The sequence below is a fragment of the Desmodus rotundus genome, chromosome 9 (genome assembly GCF_022682495.2).
Source record: "Desmodus rotundus isolate HL8 chromosome 9, HLdesRot8A.1, whole genome shotgun sequence".
NCBI lineage: Eukaryota > Metazoa > Chordata > Mammalia > Chiroptera > Phyllostomidae > Desmodus > Desmodus rotundus.
In genome coordinates, this window is record NC_071395.1 from 51426245 (window position 1) to 51451086 (window position 24842).

The 24842-nt window shown below is 37.9% G+C and overlaps 1 protein-coding gene across 5 annotated transcripts in view; it reads left to right on the plus strand.

Annotated features, from left to right (window-relative positions):
- Positions 1–24842, plus strand: part of XPO7 (exportin 7) — a 73322-nt gene that overhangs the window by 17161 nt on the left and 31319 nt on the right. For 2 of the 5 annotated variants that reach the window (XM_053910701.1, XM_024560641.3), the window contains exons 2-4: positions 21659–21805; positions 24015–24108; positions 24660–24826. In XM_053910701.1, the coding sequence (XP_053766676.1) occupies positions 21659–21805; positions 24015–24108; positions 24660–24826 (408 nt within the window). Of the gene's footprint in view, positions 1–21016; positions 21206–21658; positions 21806–24014; positions 24109–24659; positions 24827–24842 lie in introns of those variants that run through there. The other 3 variants (XM_053910700.1, XM_053910699.2, XM_024560638.4) reach the window with 3 other exon arrangements.

The following is a 24842-nucleotide window of genomic DNA, read 5'->3' on the forward strand; positions in this document are numbered from 1 at the left end:
AATAGCAGAAAGATGGAAATGCAGCACGAAGTAGATCATGATCGTCTGTGTGATTTTTCTCTTCCTGTTTTGCAGTTTGTTGGAATTATCTCATGAAAAATGATGTGACTAAAATAAGGACATTTGCATTAATAAAAATGCCCTTTTCCCCCTGGTAATGTGTTACCTGTAAGGGCTATACTACTTTTATATACATTTAACTTGTGCTTGGAATGTTAGGCATATATGTGTGTATATATTTTTTATCCTATTATAATATATAACATTGTCACTTTAGTTCAACTAGCTGGAACATTTATGCTAGTACTTAGAAAATCAAATTATTTTCTGGAATAATGTCCTTTGTTTAAACCATTCTATTCTGAATATATAGCTATTTTTATGTGAAAAAGTAAAAACCTGAATTTTTATCATACTTTCAGTGTTACCTACTGAAATTCATTTTTGGGTAGAGATCTAATTGCACTTCTCTCATGGATTTTCCCATCCATGCTTGTTGTACGGTCTACTCAGCCTTTCTCTGCTGAGTTGTATTGCCATGGTACAAGAAGTTTCCTTTTGGGTGCTCTGACTGTTTCATTGATTTATTTCTCTATCCCTACACCTGTATCATACTGTCTTAATGTGGCTTTATAATCAGTTTTGGTCTCTTGTAAGGCAAGTGCTCCCAAACTACTTCTTCAAAATGGTCTTCATTATTCTTGGCCCTTTTTCTCTTCCATATGAATTTTAGCATCGGCTCATTGAATTTACTGTATTGGGTTTGGTTTGCTAATATTCCATTTGGGATTTTTTTAACTGTTCATAAATAAAAATTGGGCTGTAATATTCTTTTGTCATTCTATGCTCTTTTCTGCTTTTGGTATGAGATCATGCTAGCCTCAGACTCAGGTAAGGGACTTTTTTTTTTTTCTTCCTTTCCTTCCTTCTCTCTTTCCCTCCTTCCTTCCTTCCTTCTTTTGCTGGAATAATCAGATATTTGTGTAGGGATTTTTGAAGCTAACCACTTTGCCATACTGCTGGAACCAGAAGTCTGAACCTAGTTTATAACAAGTCTCATAATACATTATTTTCAAATACAATATTTTGATTTTTATTTCAAGGTGTAGGCAAGCTTCTTCCAGGTGAGCAAACTGATTGGAAATTAAGCTTTTTGCCCAAAATCACAAAATCAAGGAGAGCCAGGATTAAAACTCTAGTATTAAGCTCTCAAACACGTTTCTTGCCAGTTCTCCCTCTTTTCCACTAATTAGACCTAACAATATATTTGTTGGTATATATTTATTTTCACCAAATAATTTGGCCTCTTACTTCTTTCTCATAGATATGACTTAAGGGAGAATTTTTTTTTCCCCAGACAGTATGGTTTAGTGGAAGGTACATTGGATTTGAAGCAGTATCTAAATTCTATCTAATCCATGTGATAGCAGTGTAACCTTGGGCACATAACTAACCATCAGACTTTAGTTTTCTTATATGTTAAATGTTGCCTGGGATATTGGGGCTTCCTCCCAATTAAATCCATGGCTTCTCTCAGGCCTGTGCAGTCCCTACAAGCAGTATGTACCGTCAGGATCTTTCTCTGTCTGCCCAATTTCTGCAAATCCCAGAGGCTCGGTCTTTCCTCTTTTTTTTTTTTTTTTTAACGTGTCCCATCCCTTTCTGTACCTTGAGGTTTTCTTTTCCAAAACATGTCTATGTACAGTTTCCCCCTGATATAGTGCCATAGGCTTTTTCCCCTTTAACAGTTTGACTCCTAGTCACTACTGGAAGACTGACCAGGAATAACAGTAATGACAATGTACATTGAGCTGTTACCTCACTTTGCTAAACTAAGTACATTATCTAATTTAAACTCACAACAACACAAACAGGTATATGTTATTTTCACATATAGATGAGGAAACTGAGGTACAGAGAGGTTAAATAACTGGCCCAATTTCACACAAACAGTAAGTTACGGAGTAGGAATTTAAACCGAAATCACACCTATCGCAGTCATACAATCCATCAATATACACTAAAGATCCAGAAGTTACCAAATTCTTACGGTCATAGTTCATGATTTATAGACTTCCTTCTGAAATGGCAACTAGAGGCATATCCCTTTCTATTTTATAATATATATATGTATGTGTATGTATATACATAATATTATATATATGTAATTGTTTTTTCTTTTTTAAAATATATTTTATTGATATGCTATTACATTTGTCCCATTCCCCCCCTTTTTCTCCTCTGACCTACACTCCCTACCCACATTCCCCCCCACCTTAGTTCATGTCTATGAGTCTATTTCCTGTACTGTTCTTAACTTCCCCCCTGTCTATTTTGTACCTACCAATTATGCTTCTTGTTCCCTGTACCTCCCCCCCATTCTTCTCTTCCCCCTCCCAACTGATAACCCTCCATGTGATCTCCATTTCTGTGATTCTGTTCCTGTTCTAGCTGTTTGCTGAGTTTGTTTTTGTTTTTATTTTAGGTTCAGTTGAGTTGTGAGTCTGTCATTTTACTGTTCGTATTTTGGATCATCATCTTTTTCTTAGATAAATCCCTTTAACATTTCATATAATAAGGGGTTGGTGATGATGAACTCCTTTAACTTGACCTTACCTGCCCTTCCATTCTAGATGATAGCTTTGCTGGATAGAGTAATCTTGGATGTAGGTCCTTGCCTTTCATGACTTGGAATACTTCTTTCCAGCCCCTTCTTGACTGTAAGGTCTCTTTTGAGAAATCAGCTGACAGTCTTAATGGGAACTCCTTTGTAGGTAACTGTCTCCTTTTCTCTTGCTGCTTTTAAGATTCTCTCCTTATCTCTAATCTTGGCTAATTTAGTGTAATTATGATGTGTCTTGGTGTGTGCTTCCTTGGGTCCAACTTCTTTGGGACTCTCTGAGCTTCCTGGGCTTCTTGGAAGTCTATTTCCTTTGCCAGATTAGGGAAGTTCTCCTTCATTATCTTTTCAAATAAGTTTTCAATTTCTTGCTCTTTCTCTTCTCTTTCTGGCACCCCTATGATTCAGATGCTAGAATATTTAAAGTTGCCTCTCCTCATTTTTCTTGGATTCTTGTTTCTTCATTCTGTTCTGGTTGAATGTTTTACTTCTTCCTTCTGCTCCAAATTGTTAAGATTTGAGTCCCGGTTTCCTTCTTGTCACTGTTGGTTCCCTGTACATTTCTCTTCATTTCATTTTGCATACCTTCACTTTTTCCTCCATTTTGAGACCGTACTCCACCATTTCTGTGAGCATCCTCATTACCAGTGTTTTGAACTGTGCATCTGATAGGTTGGCTATCTCTTTATTGCTTAGTTCTGGTTTTGGAGCTGTGATCTGTTCTTTCATGTGGGCCATATTTTTTTGTCTCCATGCACCTATTACATAGTAAGGAGTGGAGCCTTAGGTATTCACCACGGCAGGGCAACCCACCTTACTGCAATGCAGCATTGTATGTGGGGGAGGGGTCCAAGAGAGAACAATGTCGCTTGTTCAGCTCTCTGTGCACTTTCAGGCACTTCCTCCGCTACTCACAAGCAAATTGGGCCCTTCTGGTGCTGATTCCCTGGGTGGGTGGGTGGGTGGGTTTGTGTACATTCTAGGACCCTGTGGGTCTCTCCAATGAACTCTCTTGTGAGGCTGGGAGTTTCTCCTACCGCCGCAACCCCTACAAGTTTTTATCACCAGAGGTTTTGAGGCTATATTTTCCCTCACCAGAACCCTGGGTTGCTCAATATGTCTTGCTCCCCAGTTGTTCTTCCCAGTTATCTGCACACAAATGTGGGACCACTTGGTCTTCCAGCCACCGCCTTGCTGCGTGTCCTCTCCATACCTCCTGCTGATCTGAATGAATGTTTCTTCTTTAACTTTTTGGTTGTCAGACTTCCATACAGTTCAATTTTCTGGCAGTTCTGGTTATTTTTTGTTTTTAAATTTGTTGTCCTTCTTTTGGTTGTTTAGGAGGCAAGGTGTATCTGTCTATGCCTCCATCTTGGCCGTAAGTCGTGTTTTATCCTCTTGAAATCCAAGCTTTCTAGTCTTTTCCCTCGGCCTGCTAACCCCACCTCAACTGACTGAATCAGAATCTTGATTGTGGCAATTTGATTATTGTAGAGCGTGCCTAAGTGATTATGATGCGCAGTCAGGATCATTGGTAATTATGTCTTCCACCATGACCTCTCCTAATGTCTAGAAGATACAATCAACAATTTTGCCCTTTTGTTTCATAGAGGTGGCTTTTATCTAGAATCTGCAATCCTTTATAACATTCAAGTCACTAAATTTCTGCCCTATAAAAGATGATTATGTATGATGCCTCTGTTAACGAGTGGACTATATATCCTGATGAAATCATACATATTCTATGATGGTTTCAAAGATTAATCACAAACTTCTGTGAATCTTCAAATTGTATAAGGCCACAACAGCAGCATTAACTAAGTATCAATATTTCATGGCTCAATTGGTCTGTCACCTGTTCCACACACAAAAGAACTGTTTAGTCTTAGAAGGTGGGAGACTACGTATTGTATCGCTCTCAGAAATTCGTGGTATACATTAGCATACAGAAGTCCTCAAGTTTAAACATGCTTTTTGCTTTAACTTGGCAGTTCCCAAACTAGAATGTCTTTCATTCATGTAATTTTATTAGTGAAACACTCACTGCGCTGTAGATAGAATTTTCTGTTTTTTCATCTGAAAAGGGGGGATAATATCTGTTTCCTTTTGGTTGGTTTTGAGGATGAAATGAGAGTTGAGAGGACTCCTTTATTCTCTTTAATATTATTAAGGACCCCAAAGAGTTTTTATTTATATTAATTTGTAGCTAGAGTATTTACATTTTAGAAATTAAAGCAAAATGTTTAGAATGTGTTTAAATTCATTTAACAATCATAATCTATTGTAAACATTTTTATGAAAGAAGGTTCTAAGACAAAACAAAAATTTAGTAAAGTTAGCATTATTTTATTTTTTATTTTTTTGTAAATCTCTTTAATGGCTGGCTTAATGGAATCCTGCTCAGTTCTTATTCAGTTGACCCTCAGTATCCATGGGGGTTGGTTACAGTACACGGCCCCCACCCGCCCGGATGCCCAGGTCCCTTTCTTACCGTGGCATAGTATTTGCATATAATTGTGCACATCCTCCTGTGTACTTCAGATGTTTTGTAGATTACTTGTGATACCTGACGCAATGTAAATGCTAAATAATAGTTGTTACACTGTATTGATTTAGGGATAATGACAAGACAAAAGGTTTTATGTTCAGTACAGAGGCAGCTATTGGTAGGCATAACTACAGAGTACATGTCAGTAACAATGTAACATTTTTTTTCTGAATATTTTCAGTGCATAGTTGGTTGAATCTGCTAATTTAAAACCTGAGGCTCTGGAGGGTGGACTGTATTTACTTCTCTATTCAGTCTGTTACCATATATTGTTTTGGTTGAAATGTATGAATAGAATCCATCTTCACACAGATAAGTAATTGGAAAGGAGAGGAGTGTTTTAATAGCCTTTTCTGATAATTATGGATCAAAACTTCAGTACTTCTTTGACAAGTAGTATCGTGAAGGTTAGTTGTAATGTGGAATCTGAAACCACATCTGAACTTCTTTATTTTGCTTCATGAAAACCCATTATTACGCAGCAGAAGCATTTTACGCATACTCCCCATCTGTCACATAGAATATTGAAAAGATGTGTCCTCTGGGTAGTGTAATAATTTTTCATTTCCTTTATTAAAGACATTCTCAAGTGGAACTAGCTTTTTTTCTTTTTCTTTGTAAAAATAAGTGTGTGGCAGTGAAAAATACAATGACTGCTAACACTCCTGATGCTACTGCCTTGGAAAGCACAGCAGTTTTATCCACCGTTGCCTTTGTGCCGTTGGTGCACCATCTGTGCAAATGTCAGTGCAGTAGAAAGGTAAATAATGTCTTAGCATCAGTACGAAAGCAGCTTGGATTTTGTAGACCTCCTGAAAGGGCCTCAGAAACCCTAGGAGGCCACCGGCTGTGCTTTGACAACCATTGAACTAGAGAACTTTGTGGGGTCTCATTGGCTGTTATATTCAGCTCCCATCTTGCTTACATTTTGAGAAAGATATGAAAATACTTTCTTACATTTTTAAGAAATTGGTGCACAGTGTGGCTTTCCCAGGGTTGTCAAGAATTAGAACTTGATAGTTTTTGGAAGTTCCTTTTGGATGTCATCAATTAAGTAAACATATTTAGGACTATAGTGTTAGTATGCTACAGTAATTGACCACATGTTTCAAAATATTCTATTTCATATCATCTGAGAAATGTATAGGTCCCTTTACTCTTTGGATTGGGTAGCTGAATACATTCCTGTCACAAATATTCGTTGCTTTACTTTGAAGAAATAATGTTTAAGGAAATGAAAACAGTTTTTGGTATTATTAAAAAGAGTAATTTTATTAAACATAACATTGTTTATTCCCTCCCATTGAAGGTAACTAAATACAAAATCCTATTTCTTCTTCCCCATTTTCCCTCTGGTGAGGGTGAGACAAAAGATGGAGTTCTCATTTTCACCCCAATTACCACACATTTAGAAGATATTGTGCTGTAATAAAGTAGTTACTTATTGATGGTTTACTGTATGTTCAACACTGTTGAATATCATGGGAAGATAAGTTATAAATTCATTCAGGAAGGCAGCATATAAAGTGTAAAAATGTGTATTGTTGAGGTCAGAGTTTGTGCTAAAGAGATCAGTATGATTTGAATATTCAGAAAGGCTAGTAGAAAAGGGAAATGCTGTAGACAGAATATATCTGGATTTCAGCAAAGCATTTGATAAAATTTCTCAGAGTAGCCTCATAGACATTAGGTAATTGGCTGAAGTGTAAGATTTAATACAGTGTTAACTATTCATTGAATCATTGACTAGCTGAATAGCCATAGCCAAGGGTGCTAATCAGTGGGTTGAGGGTGACTAGCAGCAGGGTCTCCACTGTGGGTCTCAAGGCTCTGACCATTGGCTTCTTACCCTGTTCAATATTTTTGTCAGGAAGTTAGGAGTTAGGTAAGGACATTCAGTTAGTGTGCATTTATTGAATACCTCCTTTGACTTACATATTCCTACATGCCCTCAAAAATCAAAAGTAACTAAGATATATCCTGTTGTGTCAGAGGATAATAAGAGAAACAATCATGTAAACGAGGAGCTGCTGGAGTATAAATGTAGTATGCTGCTCGTAACAGGGAGGGGGCGAATTGTCTGATAATCTGAGCTGAAAAGATCTTAGACTAGAAAACTTCTCTTAAATCCGACAGGATAAAAGTTTATACAGATAAATACCAGATCCCACCTGTGGGTACAGAAAAGCTACATAGGTGTACAATGGGAGAGATCTTGTTTAACCTGTTTGGTGCCCAGGGGGCGGGGGGGGGGGGGGGCCGCTTCTGAAATTTCTAGAGTAGAGCAGAATACATTACTTGAAAATTCTATAGAACACTCAGAAATGCTTATTAGTAAAGTGTTAAAATAATTCCTTTTAAAAACATAATTGACCTTACCCCCCAAAATTAAATTCTCTTGGAATTAACAATGAATAGGAAGTCTGTTTCCTACTGTATGGCACGCTTTCTCTGAAATGCCTGTCATTATAATATAAGTAGATCCTGTTACAATTTGAGTAAGCATTGACAAGCTTGTAAGAAATAAGGGAAATCTCTTAAGTCCTCCACCCCATTAATGAATATAAATTAACCCACTCAAGCTGGAGGGTGCAGAGTGAGTTGGGAAGTGAAAATCATGCTGGGGTCAAATGCCAAAACTGAACACTGTGTCTGCTGCAAAGTGAGGAAACTAAAGCTGGAACTTCCACATCCACCCAGGATCCTAGAAAGCACTGGAGTTCTTAGCACCTCCTGGCCACGAGCAGAAACAGGAAAGTGGAGCTATTCCAGTTTCCACAGATCTGTATCATTGAATGACGAGTTTATATTACCCCTCACAGGAAAATGTGCTCATAAATGAGATTGAGCAGAAAATGTAAGCAGCAGGTTTAAATTACTTGATCCCTTCCCCCGAACATACCAGATCCTTCAGATATGGGAATATCATCAGATACAGAATTTTTAAAATAATTAAGCTATCTATGAAATACTTAAATAATGAATTTTTAGAAGAAAAAAATGAGCATGCAAAAAGTGATTGGCAAAAATGATGACTCACATTTGAAAAAAACAAAATGGAGTATGTTAAAAGTACAGTCATTGAAGTTTTGATCCAATCAGTAGGTTAGCGCTTTAGACACAAGGAAGGAAGGAGAGCGCTAGAAGGTCTGAAGATACCGTTCAGAGTACAGCGCAGGGAGGCGGGGGCAGGAGAGATATGAAAGGTTAAGATATTTGAAGGATATAACATACTGCAAAAGAATGGAGGAGAGATAAATATTTGAAGAATATTGGCTGAGAATTTTCTAGAACTGAAAAAATGTGAATGTAAGTTAAGGTTGTTCTGCGTTTACAAAATGATAAATTTTTAATAATTGTCTTGATTTACTTTGTAGTAAAACTACATACTGTAAAGATAAACAGGTCTTAAAATTAGGGGGGAAATCACCTACAAATTAAAAAAGTCTTATAGAGAGAACAGAAGCCAAAAGATAGTACAGAGAAAAATAAATACCAACTTAAAATTGTGTGCCCAACAGAATAATCTTTCAAGAATGAAGGCATTATTAGTCATTTTTAGATTGACAAAAACTGAGTTTACCATCAACAAATTTTTACTTAAGGAACTTCTATATAAAAGATACACTTAAAGAGGGAAAGCCCTGTAGAAAGTTTTGGTAATGAGAGAGGTAAAGGTGAGCAGTAAGTAAATCTAAGCAAACACTGTATGAAATAATAGTAATGAGTAATTCTTAGTCCTAAAAAGACAAAACCAAAATAATGGACAATAACAGTCACTGATCATAGTTCATGTTGTAAGACCGTTGAGTTATTCAGGAGGAGAGATAAAATATTGCCTAACTTTGGACTTCATTAAGACTATGTGGTAAACTAGTATTTGGGAGAAAAGTAGAATTCAAAAAGTAGCAAAGAAGAATGTTCATCTTTGGATATGAATGACAGTTATAATTAGAGAATTTTAACCATTTTATTGCCCTGCCAAGTGGACCAGTGGATTGAAAGCTAGAATGTAAAGATGCCGCATTTATTTTAGAACATTAATTAGTAAACCAAACAACAGTAAGATAAAATTTGGGGAGGAAGAGTAGGACTTTTTTTAAACTGACAAATTAGATTTGTTTTTAATAGGTTTTGTTTTGTAATGTACTTTATTTTTTAGAGCAGTTTTAGGTTTATAGAAAAATTGAGTGGAAAGTAGAGTTCTCGCATACCTCCTTGTCCCCCCCATACACACATTTTCCTTTATTAACATGGTATATTACAGCTGATGTGCCGGTATTGATAACAGTACTATTAACTAAAGTCCACTCTTTGTGTTTTACAGTCTGCGGGGTGTGACAAATGTATAATGACGTGTATCCATCATCGCAGTGTTGTACAGACTAGTTTCACTGCCCTAAACATCCCCCTGGACTCAGCCTATTTATCTCCCACCCCACCCTCCCCCCTGCCCCAAACTCTTGGCAACTACTGCTCTTTTTATAGTTTGTGTAGGTTTGCCTTTTCCTAAATGCCATGGAGGTGGAATCATGCCACGTGTAGCCTCTTCAGATTGACTTTTTTCAGTAGTAATACGCATTTAAGGTTCTTCTGTGTATTTGTGGCTTGGTAGCTCTCCCCCCCGCCCCCCCCCCCCCACACTGAATAAGATTCCATTGTCTGGATGGACCACAGTTTATTTACTTGTTCACCTACAGAAGGACACCTTACTCACATGTAGGTTTTTGTGTAAGTATGTTTTCAACACATTTGGGTAAATACTGTGGAATGAAATTGCTGGATCATATGGTAACGGTATGTTTATTTTTGTAAGAAACTGCCAAACTGTTTTCTAAGGTAGCTGTAGCATTTTGCATTCCCACCAGCAGCGAATGAGAGTTCCTGTTGCTCCACATCCCCATCAGCGTTAGGTGTTTTCAATATTGTCGATTTTAGCCATTCTAATAGGTGTGTAGTAATATCTTCCTATTGTTTTAATTTGCATTTCCCTGATAACATACATTGTTAAGCATCTTTTCTTACGCTTGTCTGCCATCTGTACATCTTTGGTGAAGTGGCTGTTTAAATCTTTTGGCAAATTTTTAATTGAGTTGTTGAGTTTTAAGAGTTCTTTATATATTTTGGATGCCAGTCTGTTCTCACATATATGTTTTAGAAGATTTTCTCCTGGTCTGTGTCTGGTCTTTTCATTCTCTTAAGCACATTAATTTGTTTGACAGGTCCTATCAGCAGTGGAAATTGTAAGAACTAGTAACATATAAAGAAGGGGGAACACTGTAAGATTCTGGAAGTTCCTTGGATACTTACCAGGCCAGTTGCATTTATTTGGATAGCCTATTAATAAAACTAAATATACGTGCTTGAGTCTGAGATCTTTTTTATTTACTTATTGTAAAACATAATATGAAACTTGTAGAATGATTGGTGGCCTCAGATAATTGGTGATTGTGTGTTTGATCGCTTCCTTTGCTTTAATATTTACAAATCAGTGTTCAAATGGCATTTTTAATATTTTAGTATGAATCTCCACAAAATAACCCCAATATTCTAAAGTTTAAGTCTTGTACAAAACTGATATTAAGAACATAAAATTAAGATAATAAATGCACACTGGCCCAACAGTATCTCTCTGTGTTATAACTTAAATGGTAAAGAACTAAGAAACAAACAGTTCTTGGAAACTAGGACTAAATGAGGTGAAAGTCTGTACAACTCCCACATTTTGGTTCCTTTAATACTTAACCAGTAGGCTATCACTTTCTGACCTTTAGAAGTCAGTTGTTTGACCATGTTTGCTAAGTGGTAAAAATCATTATTAAATTTGTAAGGGAAAAAAACCCTGATAATAGCCATAAGCAGTATATTCCAATTTAAATTGTTAGAGATGTGGTTTAGCACTTTTAACAGGAGTTTTGAATGAATACAGGATTGTTTTCCCTGAATAGATTTGCTTTTAAAAACAAGGTTTTAGGGAAATGTTAATATAGCAGAAAAGTCTATTTATACATGTGATTGTTTCAAACTGTGAATCAGTGTGTTCTCAAATGTCTCGGCGTTGGCTGCCTTTCCTGGGGTGATCTGCTCTCTTACTCGGCCGTTCGGTTTTTTTGTCTTTTAACACTGTCAGCACAGCCCACTCCGGTTTCTTAAAAGGCATTGGAGGGACAGCCTTTTTCATCCAGGAAGTGGAGGTGAAAAAACCAAGTGTATTGTTCTTTCTTGTTTTTTCCTGATTGGAACTCCATTTATAAATCATAGACTACAAAAATTTTTATGCCTGAAGCTGTTACAGCTTGTAAATACAGTATTAATTTCAGTGCCGTCTTTGCATGTTGCACAACTCCCTCTGTCCTTAGAATGTTAGTTTAAAATGATTGCATGGCTCTATAGAAAAACTTTCCAAAGTTTAACGGAGAGTGGTTACTTTGTCAGTTGACAAAGTCCATGAAGTTTATGGCTTTACCATAAACTTCAATGGGGGATTAAGGTGAAAACTTCTTAACATGAGAACTCTCACCACATATTCTGCCCTGGATGGCAGCAGGCGTCTTGGTGATGCCTTTCAGAACAGGACTTGGCCCTGGGGCCACTTTGCTTGGATCAAGCCTGGTTGCTCTGGATAGGTAGCACACAGTTGTCATGCTTGGATCTCCCTTCACCGTCCTTCCAGGGATTCCTTGATGTCCCTGTCCTGTGTTGTAGTTACCATCTCCTGAATTCCCTGCTCACCTTTTTATGGGACTGCTCTCATTTTGGTGGGAAGCGCATTCTTTAATAGAAGCACGGGTGGCGGGTTCTTGTGGCCTTCCATGCCAGAGCAGCTTGGTTTTGCCCCGCCTGGTTACTTGTGGGCCTGTGTATAGCATTCTACATTGATTGTTCTCCTTCAAAATCTTGCAGACATTGTTCTCTTGGCTTATTTTCAGTGTCACTTTTGTGATGTCCAGAGCCTGCTGATCTCTCATCGTTTCTGTGTTAACCTGGCTTGGGTTTTACTTGTTTTTTGTCCCAACCCCCAGGGCAGCTTATGGAATCTTTTTGTCCCTCTGGTTTCTGAGGTTTCACAGTAAAAGCCTTGGGTGTGGCTTGACTTTTATCTATTATATGCTTGGCATTCAGTAGACCCTTTCATTTTGGCAACTGATGTTCTTCAGTTATAGAAGTTTTCTTGAATTAATGTTCTCTCTCCTTCATTCTGTTCTGTCTGGAACTCCTGTTAATTGGATGTTGGACCTCCAGGACCAGGCCTCTAATTTTATCTGTACTTTCTTATTTTTCATCTCTGTCCTTTTTTTCTACTTTTTGAGAGAATTGAACTTTATTTTCTAACCCTCTGATAGAATATTTTGTCTCTGCTATTGTATTTTTAATTTCTAAGATTTATGTTAAGTGTGTTTTTTTTTAGAGCCTCCAGTTATTCCATAGTTGCAATATATTTTCTTTTGGTGAGGTTAATATTTTTTATAACTCCCCCTTTTTAATTTTTTTTCAAGTTTCCTTCTCCCTGCAGTTTCTCTTTGTTTCAGGTAGGTTGTTGTGTATGTGTTTAGATTCAAATTGTTTAAAAGATAAACCGAGGCATATCAAAAATTTTAAGAGTTTATTTGAGCAAATATCAGTTTCAGTTGGGCAGTATTTATTCTAGCAAGTAGAAAGGAGCTCTGTGGAGCTGTATACAATGAAAGACTTTTACAGGTAGAAGAGAGCAGGAACAAGGGAGTCACACTAGGTGGAAAGGCAGGTGTGTTAGTGCAGAGTTACTTTCCTGATTGACTGGTTTAAGATTCCATTTCTGAGAGAGCTGAAACTGTAATTAAGTCTCAGTTTGGTGATGGGCTTGGCATAAGCGACTCCATTTTGGGTCTGTTGTTTTATTATTAACACTATCTTCTATATTAAAGGCTTTAAAAAATTTTTTTTGGTAAGTCTTGATTATTTGCTTCAAGTTGAGAGACTGCAAAGCTGATGGGAATATCTAAGTGTAAGAGGTGAGGCTTGTCTGCCGGTGGCATCACAGCAGGGTAATCTGACTGCCATTATTGGGTAGTCCCTCTACCAGTGCGTCTGGAGGTATTTCCAGTACAACTAATGAGATTCTCGGGGAAATCTTCCCAACTGCTGCCTAGAGAATATGGTCTGGACACTGGCATCTCTGGGTGGAAGGAACCAGTGTAAGGGGAAACTCAGTGGCATTTGATATGCATGTGGCTGTTTAATCAACCTGTTGGCTTATGTGATGCCCACGTCTTCAAGTGTGCTTCTGACTGCCTCGGTGAGTCCTAGTCCAGAGAACGTGGGACAGTCGTTCAGAGGCATAGAGTAAGGGAAGTTATCTGGGAATGTGACTTCTCAAAAATACTTTCCCCTGTTCTTCCTTGCTCCCCGACCCAACTTTACTTAACATCTGAGCACAAAGTGTAAATCAGCTTGGTTTTTTTCTCTTACCACTGGCAAGGGATTTGGCTTTCTTAAGTCAGGTAAGTCCATTACCACTGATTTTTCTAGATTCTAAAATTTTGTTGCTATTGACCAGTCTCCTGTCATAATCCTTGTGGGTTTATGACTTAAAAAAAAATTCCTTTAGTGTTGTTTTAGTTGGATTTGGGGGGAAACAAAGTTAGATGTGTGGTCAGTCTGCCATTTTGACCCACGCCCCTTTAGAAGCTTGTTAAAAGGTGTTGTTGGGCTTATCCATTTTTGAAAAACATCTCTATGCAGCTCCTGCTGTGTGCCAGACACTAAGGTGCCCTTTTGTCCTTTACATATAGTGTATGCATTAGTGCTTATTAACTAAAATCACAATGCATAATGAACATAAATGTCAATTTAAGCAAACATTTGAGTCAGTCGTGCAAGAATTTGAGTATTATGGACATTAATATGGAAGTTATATGTTAGTAAATAACCTCTGAACAAATGTCTGTAACAGTGGTAACATCATTCTTTTTCTGTGGGGAAATATATACTGAATACCAGCCAGTGATGCCGGAAATACAGTTGATCCTCATTATTCGTGGTAGTTACATTCTATAAAGTTGCCAAGGAACCCTCAGTTAGCCCACATGTGCTGAACCATTGCCCCAAAGGGTATACAGAGTTAGGTTCTGCCAACCTCTGGTCATCAACCAAACTTTAACCTTGTCTTATTTGTGTTTCTGTGTAAAGACACCTTATTTAATACTCCTGCATGCGGCTTAACCCAACATGTACTTTCACGCAGCATTTTTTTGCCTGGGAATACTAGGCAGTACTTCAGCATTGTGCTTGGGGGACATTTTAAACAGCGAAATTGGCAACGAAAAGCATAAAACTATTAAAAACCATGGCACTAAATAAAACACAGGAGAGACACACTAGTTTATGGCATGAGAGCTGAAACAAGGAGGCAAAGCAGTGCCTTGTACAACAGTGAGGTATGTGTCAGGCAGGCTCCTCAAATTTTTCGCCGTTCTGTGCATGTCCACAAGTGACCACAAAATGGCTGTGAGTATTGAATATTTTGGGTTACAAATGAATTTTAGCAAGTAGGTAAATTTATAAATATGAAATCCACTAAGAATAAGGATCAGTTGTACTGTATTGTATCCCCAACCTTCTAACCCTCAGAGAAAGGCATTTATAACCTCCCTGAAAGAAACAGTTCAAGTTTTCTATACATTTATGCATGTGCTTATAAAAGCTGTTGTTCCCCAGAGTTTTTAGTAGCCAGTGTAATCCATACAGCCAGTAATAAACTCAGCAATTAACAATTTACATACGGTACCTCAGTGTCTTTTACAGCCTTGTGAAGTAGATGTTATTTCTATTTAAAAGCAATTAAGGAACAAGTATAAATGACCCATGGACAACAGGGTGGGGAGTGACAGGGGCAGCACAGGGGAGAGCAATGGGAGAAAATTGGGACAACTGTAATAAAACAATAATTTAAAAAATTGAAAACAAAGGAACTGGTTTGAAAGATTTAAGTAAATTAATCATATTCCCACAGCTAGTAAATAGAGGAATAGGGATTTGTCGGACATCTGAGGTCTTACCTGTTAAACTGTCCTGACCCTCCTCTCCCAAAGGATACTTGTTCCTGCTGCTTAGTCACTAAAGTTGTAAGCTCCTAGCTACAGTGAGAGGGGGTGAGCAGAAGTATTACCTGATCTATTTTCTAAGTGTAATTCTCTCTAAAAAATTTGCCCCAGCACTGGCTGGTGTGGCTCAGTAGATTGAGCTCTGGCCTGTGAACCAAAGGGTCACCATTTCGATTTCCAGTCTGAGTACGTGCCTGGCTTGCCGTCCAGATCCCCATTAGGGGGCACTTGGGAGGCAACCACACATTGATGTTTCTCTCCCTTTCTCCCTCCCTTCCCCTCTGTAAAAATAAATAAATAAAAATCTTTTTTAAGAAATTGCCCTATTTTCATGATCATTTTCATTGTAATACTTGCTTACTTTTAAATCTGACTTACACTATTAAAATAGGAAGAACAGTATATTGCAAGCATAGCATTTTAGAACTGTAAGTGTCCTTTAAAAACAATGTAATAAAACCCACTTATTTTATGCATGAGAAAACTGAAGCTCAAGAAAATTGACTTGCCCAGAGTCACACAGTTAATTACTAAGACCAGTATCCAAACTGCGTAACTCCGAATCTAGTACTTCTCTCTGCCTAAATTTTATGTAGCTCCTTGTACTCAAAAGATGACATTTGGCAAAAAGTTAGTACACAAAGTTAAGCCAAAATCTGTTGGACTACCATATGCCTACTCTTTACCATGCACGCCCTGGAGTGAGCCACTGGTATGAACTGACAGGACCTTAGAGCGAGGGGAGGAAGCTCGGCTGTCTACAGGGCAGGTGCTTAGGGAGCTGTGGCGAACTGGAGACGGCCCACCCCGAGCACGGCCTTTTCAGTGTCGTCTGATAAGTGACACTGTCGGGTCTTCTGATTTTTAGTGGGAAGCTAGAAAACCAGGTATTATTATAAAGTATTGGTAACTATGTCAAACTTCAAAACCAAAGTTTTAAACCAGGTGAAAAACAAAATTGTGGGCCAGTTTGAGGACACTGGTTTGAAACCAGTACTTTAGAAAAGTCAGCTTACACTGCAGCTTTCTTTCTGTTGAGTTAAATTTGTAAGTCAGTAAGCCTTTAAGGGACCAGGCATAGTTAGTCTGACTGTTTATGTCATAAAGTAATTTGTTTACATATGTTTGGGCTGCCTGTTACCCACAGTGCAACATCATATGTGTTTATTACAAGTTAGAATTGATTCGTGTTTTGAAGTGTGGAGTTCTGCAGTCTCATATGTTAGCAGACTTGCCATCCTTATCTAATGCATGCAAGGCTCTGGCATAGCGTTATCACTTGCCTAAAATACGTGTTTTATCTTGTGTTACAGCCATACACATTACACAGCATCTGCAACCAAAAAGTTTTACTCACCCTCTTAGTACTCTCAGAAAAAGAATGTCCCTAAATGCATCTAGAAGTCTTAGCTTATTTGTTCACTGAGAAAGTCATAGGAGTTGTGGATCTAAAAGCATGAATGGGTGCTTTCTAAAGCTTCCTAATGCACTCTAAATCTAAAGTGCAGTTTTGATTATTGATCATTCATATCAGAAAGAAATAGATGAGCATAAATAACTGGAGAGTTTGAGGAAAACTGGTGTTCATCCATCTTTTTTTAAAGCTTCTTATTGAAGTGTAACATACAGAAAAAAATACATTATAAATGTACAATGCAATGGATTTTTTCAAAATTGGCAGATTAAGAAATGAAGCATTTATTCATACCAGTATTGGTGGTTTTCTGTTTGGGAACTATTACATTTAGTGCTGCCATGAACATTCTTGTACTGTTTTCTGGTTTGGGGTTCCGTGAATTTAGCACACATACCTGCAGGGTGTATGCCGAGCAATGCAGAATGGCTGGGTTACAGTGTGTCCATGTTTAGCTTTCATAGACACTGCCGATTTTCCACTGCGGTTGAACTGACTCAGGCCTCTCTAGCAGCGGGTGAGTTCCAGTTTTCTCACATCCCAACCAACACTTGGTCTTGGCCGTTTTCCTTTCAGTCATTCTAATGGATACCTCATTGTGGTTTGAGTTTCCATTTCCCGGTGATTGTTGGGCTGAAGCACCTTTCCTTTGTCCTTGGCCATTTGGAGGACCTCTTGTAAAGTACAGATTCAAGTCTTTGGAAACTTTTCTGTATGTTTTAAATATAAATAGTTTGCATATGTAAACATCTTACTCTAAAGAGTCTTGTACTTTTCCCCCCACTGACACCACTGCAGTAAGTACTAGAGACCTGCCAATGTATGTATCATACCTGCAAGATTGCCTTCCAGGTTGCTTTATAAACAAGAGGAAACCTTTATTCAGCGTTCTTTTCAGGCCATTTAAACCATCAACATTTATTATCGGTAAGAAGGAACAAAGTAAAAGTGGTAATAAACAGAGACATACTTTTGAAAAATTTAGCCTTTTGCCTTTTTGGTTTTATTAATTTGTTTTATGAATTCTGATTGGAAACAAAATCAGCTATTAATTAGTAATATGTAACTAATTAGAAGGATCAATTTAGAAAAAGAGTGTAGCTTAAATCTGTACTATCTATATACAGTTGTTGGGGGGGGGGTTCCTGCTTACAAATAATATATGTTTATGGTCAAAAATTTAAAAGTTACAGGAACATATATAACATAGAAATTGAAAGTCTCCCATAATCTCACCTCCAGAGATAATTGTTTGGTTCGTATTTATCCAGATTTTCTTCTATGAATTTGCCAACATATACATATACATACTGGTTTGCCACTTGTGTTTTTTTTAATCTCAATAATTATTGTTACTGAATTATTACAGAAAAGTATTATCTGTGATAATTGGTTACCCATTGACAATAAAAATGCCTTATTGACTAGATAAGAAATAAAATGTAATTAGTATATCACCTTTTTAACCTTACTTATAGATTTTTTAAATGGTTTATTTTCTGGCAGGTTCAGTATGCATCCTTTAATATACTTAACACAATGGTCTCCTAATACATAGAAAAATTCCAACTAGGAAGATCTAAATTAATGAAGTTTTATAAACAGGTTGATTTTCTTTTTTCAGTAATTCTTAGCTATCAAATTGGTAATTCTACTCCATACTCCTCCTGAAAACTTCCCTGGGTTGAGCCTCCCTTTATACTTTGTAATGGGATGGTGGCTTCTCATCATTTCAGGTGGTTCACGTAGCTGTCAGATTAAGGATCTGCTACCTGCAGATCTCCAAGGGTTACGATTGTCATCGGCATTGCTGGGAGTGTCATCAAATCCTTCCTCAAAGCAGTTGTCCTAGTCTCTGGTTGCAAAGCTCCCAGTGGATTTTTCCCTTTAAAGCAGTGAGACTGATTTAAAAATACATACCGTCAGGGTTTTTAAAAAACATATTTTACAAGTTAATAAGAATAAATTCCAAGGTATTGTGCTTTGTGAAATAGTATGACAAACAAAACTTTCATTTTCTTCTAATCTAGAAGCAGGTCTTTAGATAAATTATTATATTCTGAGGTTCATAGTCTCAACTGGTATCACCTTATGTTGAAAAGAGAATAAATTGAGCTGCATTTTCTCTATCCAGATTTAAAAGACTATAATAACGTTGCTAAAATTAAATAAGATACATTCTTTTAATACCTCTGTGACTGTTGGTGGTGAAATCATTGTGGTCAAGGCTTGGGGGTCTGATCCCCTTGAGTTTTTTATACTAAAGCAGTACTTTGTTAGTTGAAGATCACCTTCCTGTTGTGTGAAGTATTTCACCCAAACCAGCTCTTCTTTTGCAGTGGGACCGGATGGAGGCTTCTCTGTGGATTGTAGGTTTGGCGATGTCAGGAATAGAAAATAGGTGTTCTCTGGGTGACTGACTGGCATCATGGGATGATAGCCATCCTTAGTAAGAACTGGTTTTGCACAGGTGTGACCAAGCAAAGAGGGAAGATACCGGGGTGTGTGGTTGCTATCCTAAACTGCTCTTAATAGCTAATTAAATAATTGTAGGATAAATTATTTTATTCTGGGCCCAGAAGAAAGATGATTCAAAATAATCTATGAAATTTTCTTTAGAAACATGAGAATCCAAAACAAAGTGATGTACGTATCTCTGCCCCGCTCCCTCTTTGGGAAGTGTGGGCAGCCCAAATGTACGACTTCTAACCCTGTGGGTTTTAGACGTTTGTACTAATCGTTGTGAAAACACAGTTGTTTCCTATCTGTTCTTCTGGAAACAAAGAAATAGAACTCTAGTTCTTCAGACTGTTTGTGTGAATGGTCAAATTACTTTTTTTGCTTTTTAAACAGCCTTGTTTCCTGAGCCGAGAATTCATTTCCAGACTTACCCTACAGTATGTTTTGCTCTGCTAAATTAAAGCAAAACACAACAACAGCGAAAAGCCCACCATAACCTGTATGTCTGTCTTTAGCTGTGAGGAGCCACTGGTGACAGATGCTTAGCCATTGCTGTTTGAGCAACTTAGTTGTAATAAACATAAACAAAGAGTGCGCTGGAGGTGCTGCCAGGGACTGATTGATCAGACCTTAAGGAGATCATCATACATTAAGCAGCAGGACTGTTTAGGGAAATCTGTTCAGGGTTTTGGAAAGCTCAGTGTGGGGTGGCTGTGGAGATTATGAGGCTTATGCTGCTCCCTAAAAATGAGTACCTGATTTTATAGCTATTTTTCCATTTAGTCAGGGTGTCTTTCTGATGATGGCTTCTGTGTTGCCTATTTTTAAAATAATTCGTTCCCTTTCTTTTAAGTGAACCATTTTGTAGGTCAGGGGGGAAAAAACTTGCCTGCTAGGGTTGAAACAAAAACCTTGTGAGGGAGATTTAATCCCTTGCTTAGGAATGTGAGAATTTATAATTGAACTGATTTGTCAGGAGAGGCTTGGGCCCATATTGGCCAGCAGATCACTGACTTTCGCATGTATTTTATGGCATGTATGTAATTAATTCCTGGTGTTTATATGTGAGCAAATCTAGGTAGTGCTTATAGAGCTTTTATTCTTTGAGATCTTTGCAAGTGTGGTTTTCTCTGTGCTTTTGAATTGAAGAAGGCATTGAGTGGAAGTCAGAGAGGAACCAGAAACATAAGCCTAATCTGAGCCACTAGGTGTTCTGACCGCTGGTTTGGTTTGGTTTGGTTTGGTTTGGTTTGGTTCTGGAGTGGGGGTAGTTGTGTTTGGTCTTGGCATTGGGGAGGGGGTGGCTCTCTGAAGTGAGATTGATGATCTTAGTGTGTCAGTATTTGTCTTTCTTGTTTCCTTTAGATTAATGTTTGAAATTTATTAACCATGTTGAGTAAAATAGGTATCCTGCGCCAAGGGCTTTCCTGCTTAGTGGAAGAGCTGTGATTTATAGTCACAGCATAGTGAAATAAGGTAATAATAAAAGCCTTGGGCAGACTGGCTGTGTAATATATTTTAGGCTATTTACCCAGGTTGGTTTGTTTAATTATTATTATTATGTTTGTTCTTGTCAGAATTGTCATTTCTAATAGTAGGACTCCTTGAACTAAACCAAAGCTTGCTACTGTAGAAAATTCCTTCTTAAAGTCCAAACCATTCGTTTAAAGACTAACAGATGTTTGTCCTCCTCTCCAGTTAGTGAAAGGTGATGGTTAAATCAACTCTTACTAGTTCTTCCCTCTTTGCTTTTAAACATCACATTAAGTGGAAGGAGATTTGTGTCCCTTTGGGGTTTTGACCAAAGCGCACACCCATCCCCTTCCTGCCTCCTTGGAACTGTTTCAAGATTTGGTGAGAAGGGTTTGCTTGGGGGCGTTCCCCTTGTTTTATCTCTGCGTGAGCATATGTTAGGGTTGAATTTATTTGGACCCTGCCATTTTAAATTTGGAACCGAAGCAGGAGTTTACAGTGCCGCAGAAGAGAGTCTGCGGGACTTAGCCATGAGGGACCCGGGGAGGAAGGTGCGTATGTGCGTTCTGAAGGGTTCTCCGAGAGGCGGGCCATCTTCTTGCATAATTGTAAGCTAATAAGTACTTGGCAAAGGGAAAATACTTAAAACTATGTAAAAATGTATGTGACACCTACAGTAGGTGTCTATGTGCTTAATTTTACAGCAGTGCCTCTGCTATTCATAATATTGGCGGACAAGTAAATTCCAAATTTTTATTTGAAAACCTTTTGGAAAAGCTTAGGAGAATGGGTATTTTCGAGGGAAAAGTATCCTGCATGATTGATATTTAAGGGAATAACTAAAAAAAATATATAGATTGATTAGGCATTCTATCATTTTGTCTTCTAAAGCATCAAAGAAAGACTTATAAATGGATATTACTAAATAAAGGTCACCCGGCTTCTCAGAGTTGAGAAGCAAGTCTGTCTTCATTGATGATTATTTCTTCAGTAATTTCAAGCATAGTCTCTTGCTTATATAGTAGACTGTATTGATTTCTTTCTTGGCTGATCTTTTCCAGAGCCTGGCCCAGCTCGAGAATCTGTGCAAACAGCTGTATGAAACCACAGACACAACCACTCGACTCCAGGCAGAGAAAGCCTTGGTTGAATTCACCAATAGCCCCGATTGCCTGAACAAGTGCCAGCTACTCCTCGAAAGAGGAAGTGTACGTAAGATTTGAAAAATCATAAAGAATAGCAGAGGTTTAAGAAAATGTACTCTGGTTTAAGAGTGGATTGGGTTGCTTCTTTTCCTTGATTCTTCTTGGCGCCTCTGCCTTCTTAATTTCACTTTTAAAAAGCACCATACCTGCAGGTTAGCAAAAATAAAAAAGAAAGCCATATAGCCTCAGCAGTAAAATACCACTGAACATGTATTCTGTCCTGTCATTTTTCATCTGGAGTCTAATTTCTGGGACTCCTTTTCTGTGGATTACTCTTAAGTAGTACCTCTTTGCAAAAAAGGCAGGGTTGTATATAAGTGACCTTTCTTACCCACAAAGTCCATGTCACCGTACGAGATCCCTAGTCTTCCCTAGTTTTCCTCCTGTACTACAGCCGCTGCTTATTGACTTAGACATATAGGGGAAAATGGTCTTGACAGTGAAAATTAAAGGAAGTTGCAGTTTTAAAAAATGGAATTAGAGCCTCTTCCAGCAGCAAATAGCAGTGCAGTGACCAAAATGATGCTTTTAATGAGACATAGCTAGATTAAAGTTTTTAGCAAAATGGGGGTCTTCGGAAGGCTAAGAATCCAACCAGCATATCATCATGAAGGGGCTTTGAGAGAGTCAGAATTCCAACCAGAACAGCAGCTAGTACCGCACTGAGGACTGGAGGGAACTGTGAGAAGAACGAGAGCAGCTGCTTTGTTGACAGGGTAGAGCTCTAGATGACTCCATTTTTTAAATTTCATTAGGAGTGTTACACTATTATGCAATACATAGAACAGATTACAGTCATCTAAAAGTTATCCTGTAGTAGCTGATGAGCTAACTTTTTCCAAGAATCTGAAGGTTGCAGTCATGGGCAGAGGTTGCATGGTACTCTGTTCTGTTTTCACATGTGGTATTTTATGGATATCTATTCAATCACTCGATCCTAGGATTGATCCACCTAGGTTTGTACTGTGGAAGATGCACAACTAGGTTTTCCGGTTGACTCCCACTGGAGCCCCATAGTGTTATCACTGACACTGTTACCTTGAGATCCTCCTGTTGACAGGCAGCAGGCTGGAATAAAATAGGATCAGAGCAGTGCTGAAAACACTTAATTATAGTGGGGTCTTCCTTTTCAGTCTCTGTTGGCTTCTTAGTGACTTAGCAGATTTATTGGAATTAGTGCAAAGACCATTTGCATGTTACATAGTATATAGTGACACACCACGTTACTTAGTTACAGTAGCCTTTCTTGCATCATTAGTGATTTAACACACCCGCTCTAACCAGTTTAAACCACGTTCAAGGGTGCTGAATAAAAGTCACGTGTCAGTCACTTTGATAGATTTTTTTTCTTAAGCTTAAATTATTTTTATAACAGGTGGTATTATGTAATGCCTATAGATGGCCTGGCCTGCTGTCTTGAGGACTTTAGTCTCAGAAAATTATCCTTTGTCCTTGATTAAATTATTTCGATGTTTCTGTCTATTATATGACATTATGTAGTATAACCACATGAGGGATTCTCACATGACTCCTTCTTGTACATTATGATCAGAGAGATTATTCCGATTCTCCATAAGGTTAAACTTCATTAAAATCCACACTTGAGAATATGATAATGGTATTCCATTGCTGTGGCCTTATTTTTTTCTTTCTCATAAAAAATTGTTATGAATTTGCTTTAAAACTAGCATATGTATTTTCCAGAGTTGTAGCTGATTGATAGCTGTACTGGGAGAAAGACGTAATTTGCGGTTTAACTGTACAGCATAATATGGTGATTCCCTCTAATACTGCTCTTTCTTTCTTCCTACCATACTACAGGAATATTTTGAGGTGACTTTGGGGATATTTGTGAGGTGAAACTTTTTGAAATACCACTTTAACAAGGTTATTGATAGGAGAAGATGTCTTGTTTTAAAAGAAAGAAGAGATTTGTCTTCTAAAAATTAGAATCTTTCTGAAAAGATCCCCTCTACCATCTGTCCCCTTGGAGCAATAGAGATACTGGATCGGTGTGATCTGCGTTCACTTTATCCTGCCCTTGTTCATGGTTGCAGTTAGCTAAATGAGCACATAACGCTCTATAGGCCTCTGAAAGTGATAGACCCTCTAAAATCCAAAAGATCGAATACAGCGGAACAAATTTTTCTTGAATCTGAGCACAGATCTCCAAATAAAAATCCTTCTGACTGACTTTCCCCTCTTTTCACAGTCATCATACTCCCAGTTACTGGCAGCTACATGCCTTACAAAGCTTGTATCACGCACAAACAACCCTCTACCATTGGAACAGCGAATAGATATTCGTAAGTAGAGAATCATCTGTTTTCTCCTAAAGAAAGTAGTTTGTTTAATGATTGCTAGTAATAGTTCAGTTTATGTTGCTTATTTGGTAATGTTCTAAGTTTGCTAAGCATACAGAATATCTGGAATACAGCACCCCCCCCCCAAGTTTTCAGCTTACAAAACTGAAGAGTGCCCAAAATAATTAATGCTAGATAAAGCCTGAATACCCCCTTATGTTGTCAAAAGGTTTCTTTCATTCAGTCTTTACTGAACTAACAACTAAGAAAAACACTGTTAAGGATTTTGAATTCTGTGCAGACCATGTTCTTCAACCCTCTAGGAGTAGATTCAAGGCTGCCTTCAGGTTCTTCATTTTGACAAGTATAAAATTCTTAATTGGAAAACCTGCTAATCTTAAATTTAAAGTCCCATTTCTCAATAGCATGAAGTATTAAGGGAGTTTAGGGCTAATAGTATAAATTTGCCATTTCTTGGACATGTCATGCATTTAAAGATGTATGCCCTTTCCTGGCAGTGCTTTTCTATCACGTGGGTTGTTTTTGTTTTATAGGGAACTATGTGCTCAACTACCTTGCCACTCGGCCAAAGCTGGCTACTTTCGTGACACAAGCACTTATTCAGTTATATGCCAGAATCACAAAACTGGGCTGGTTTGACTGTCAAAAGGACGACTACGTCTTCAGAAATGCAATCACAGATGTCACAAGGTTTTTACAGGTATGATGTATATATT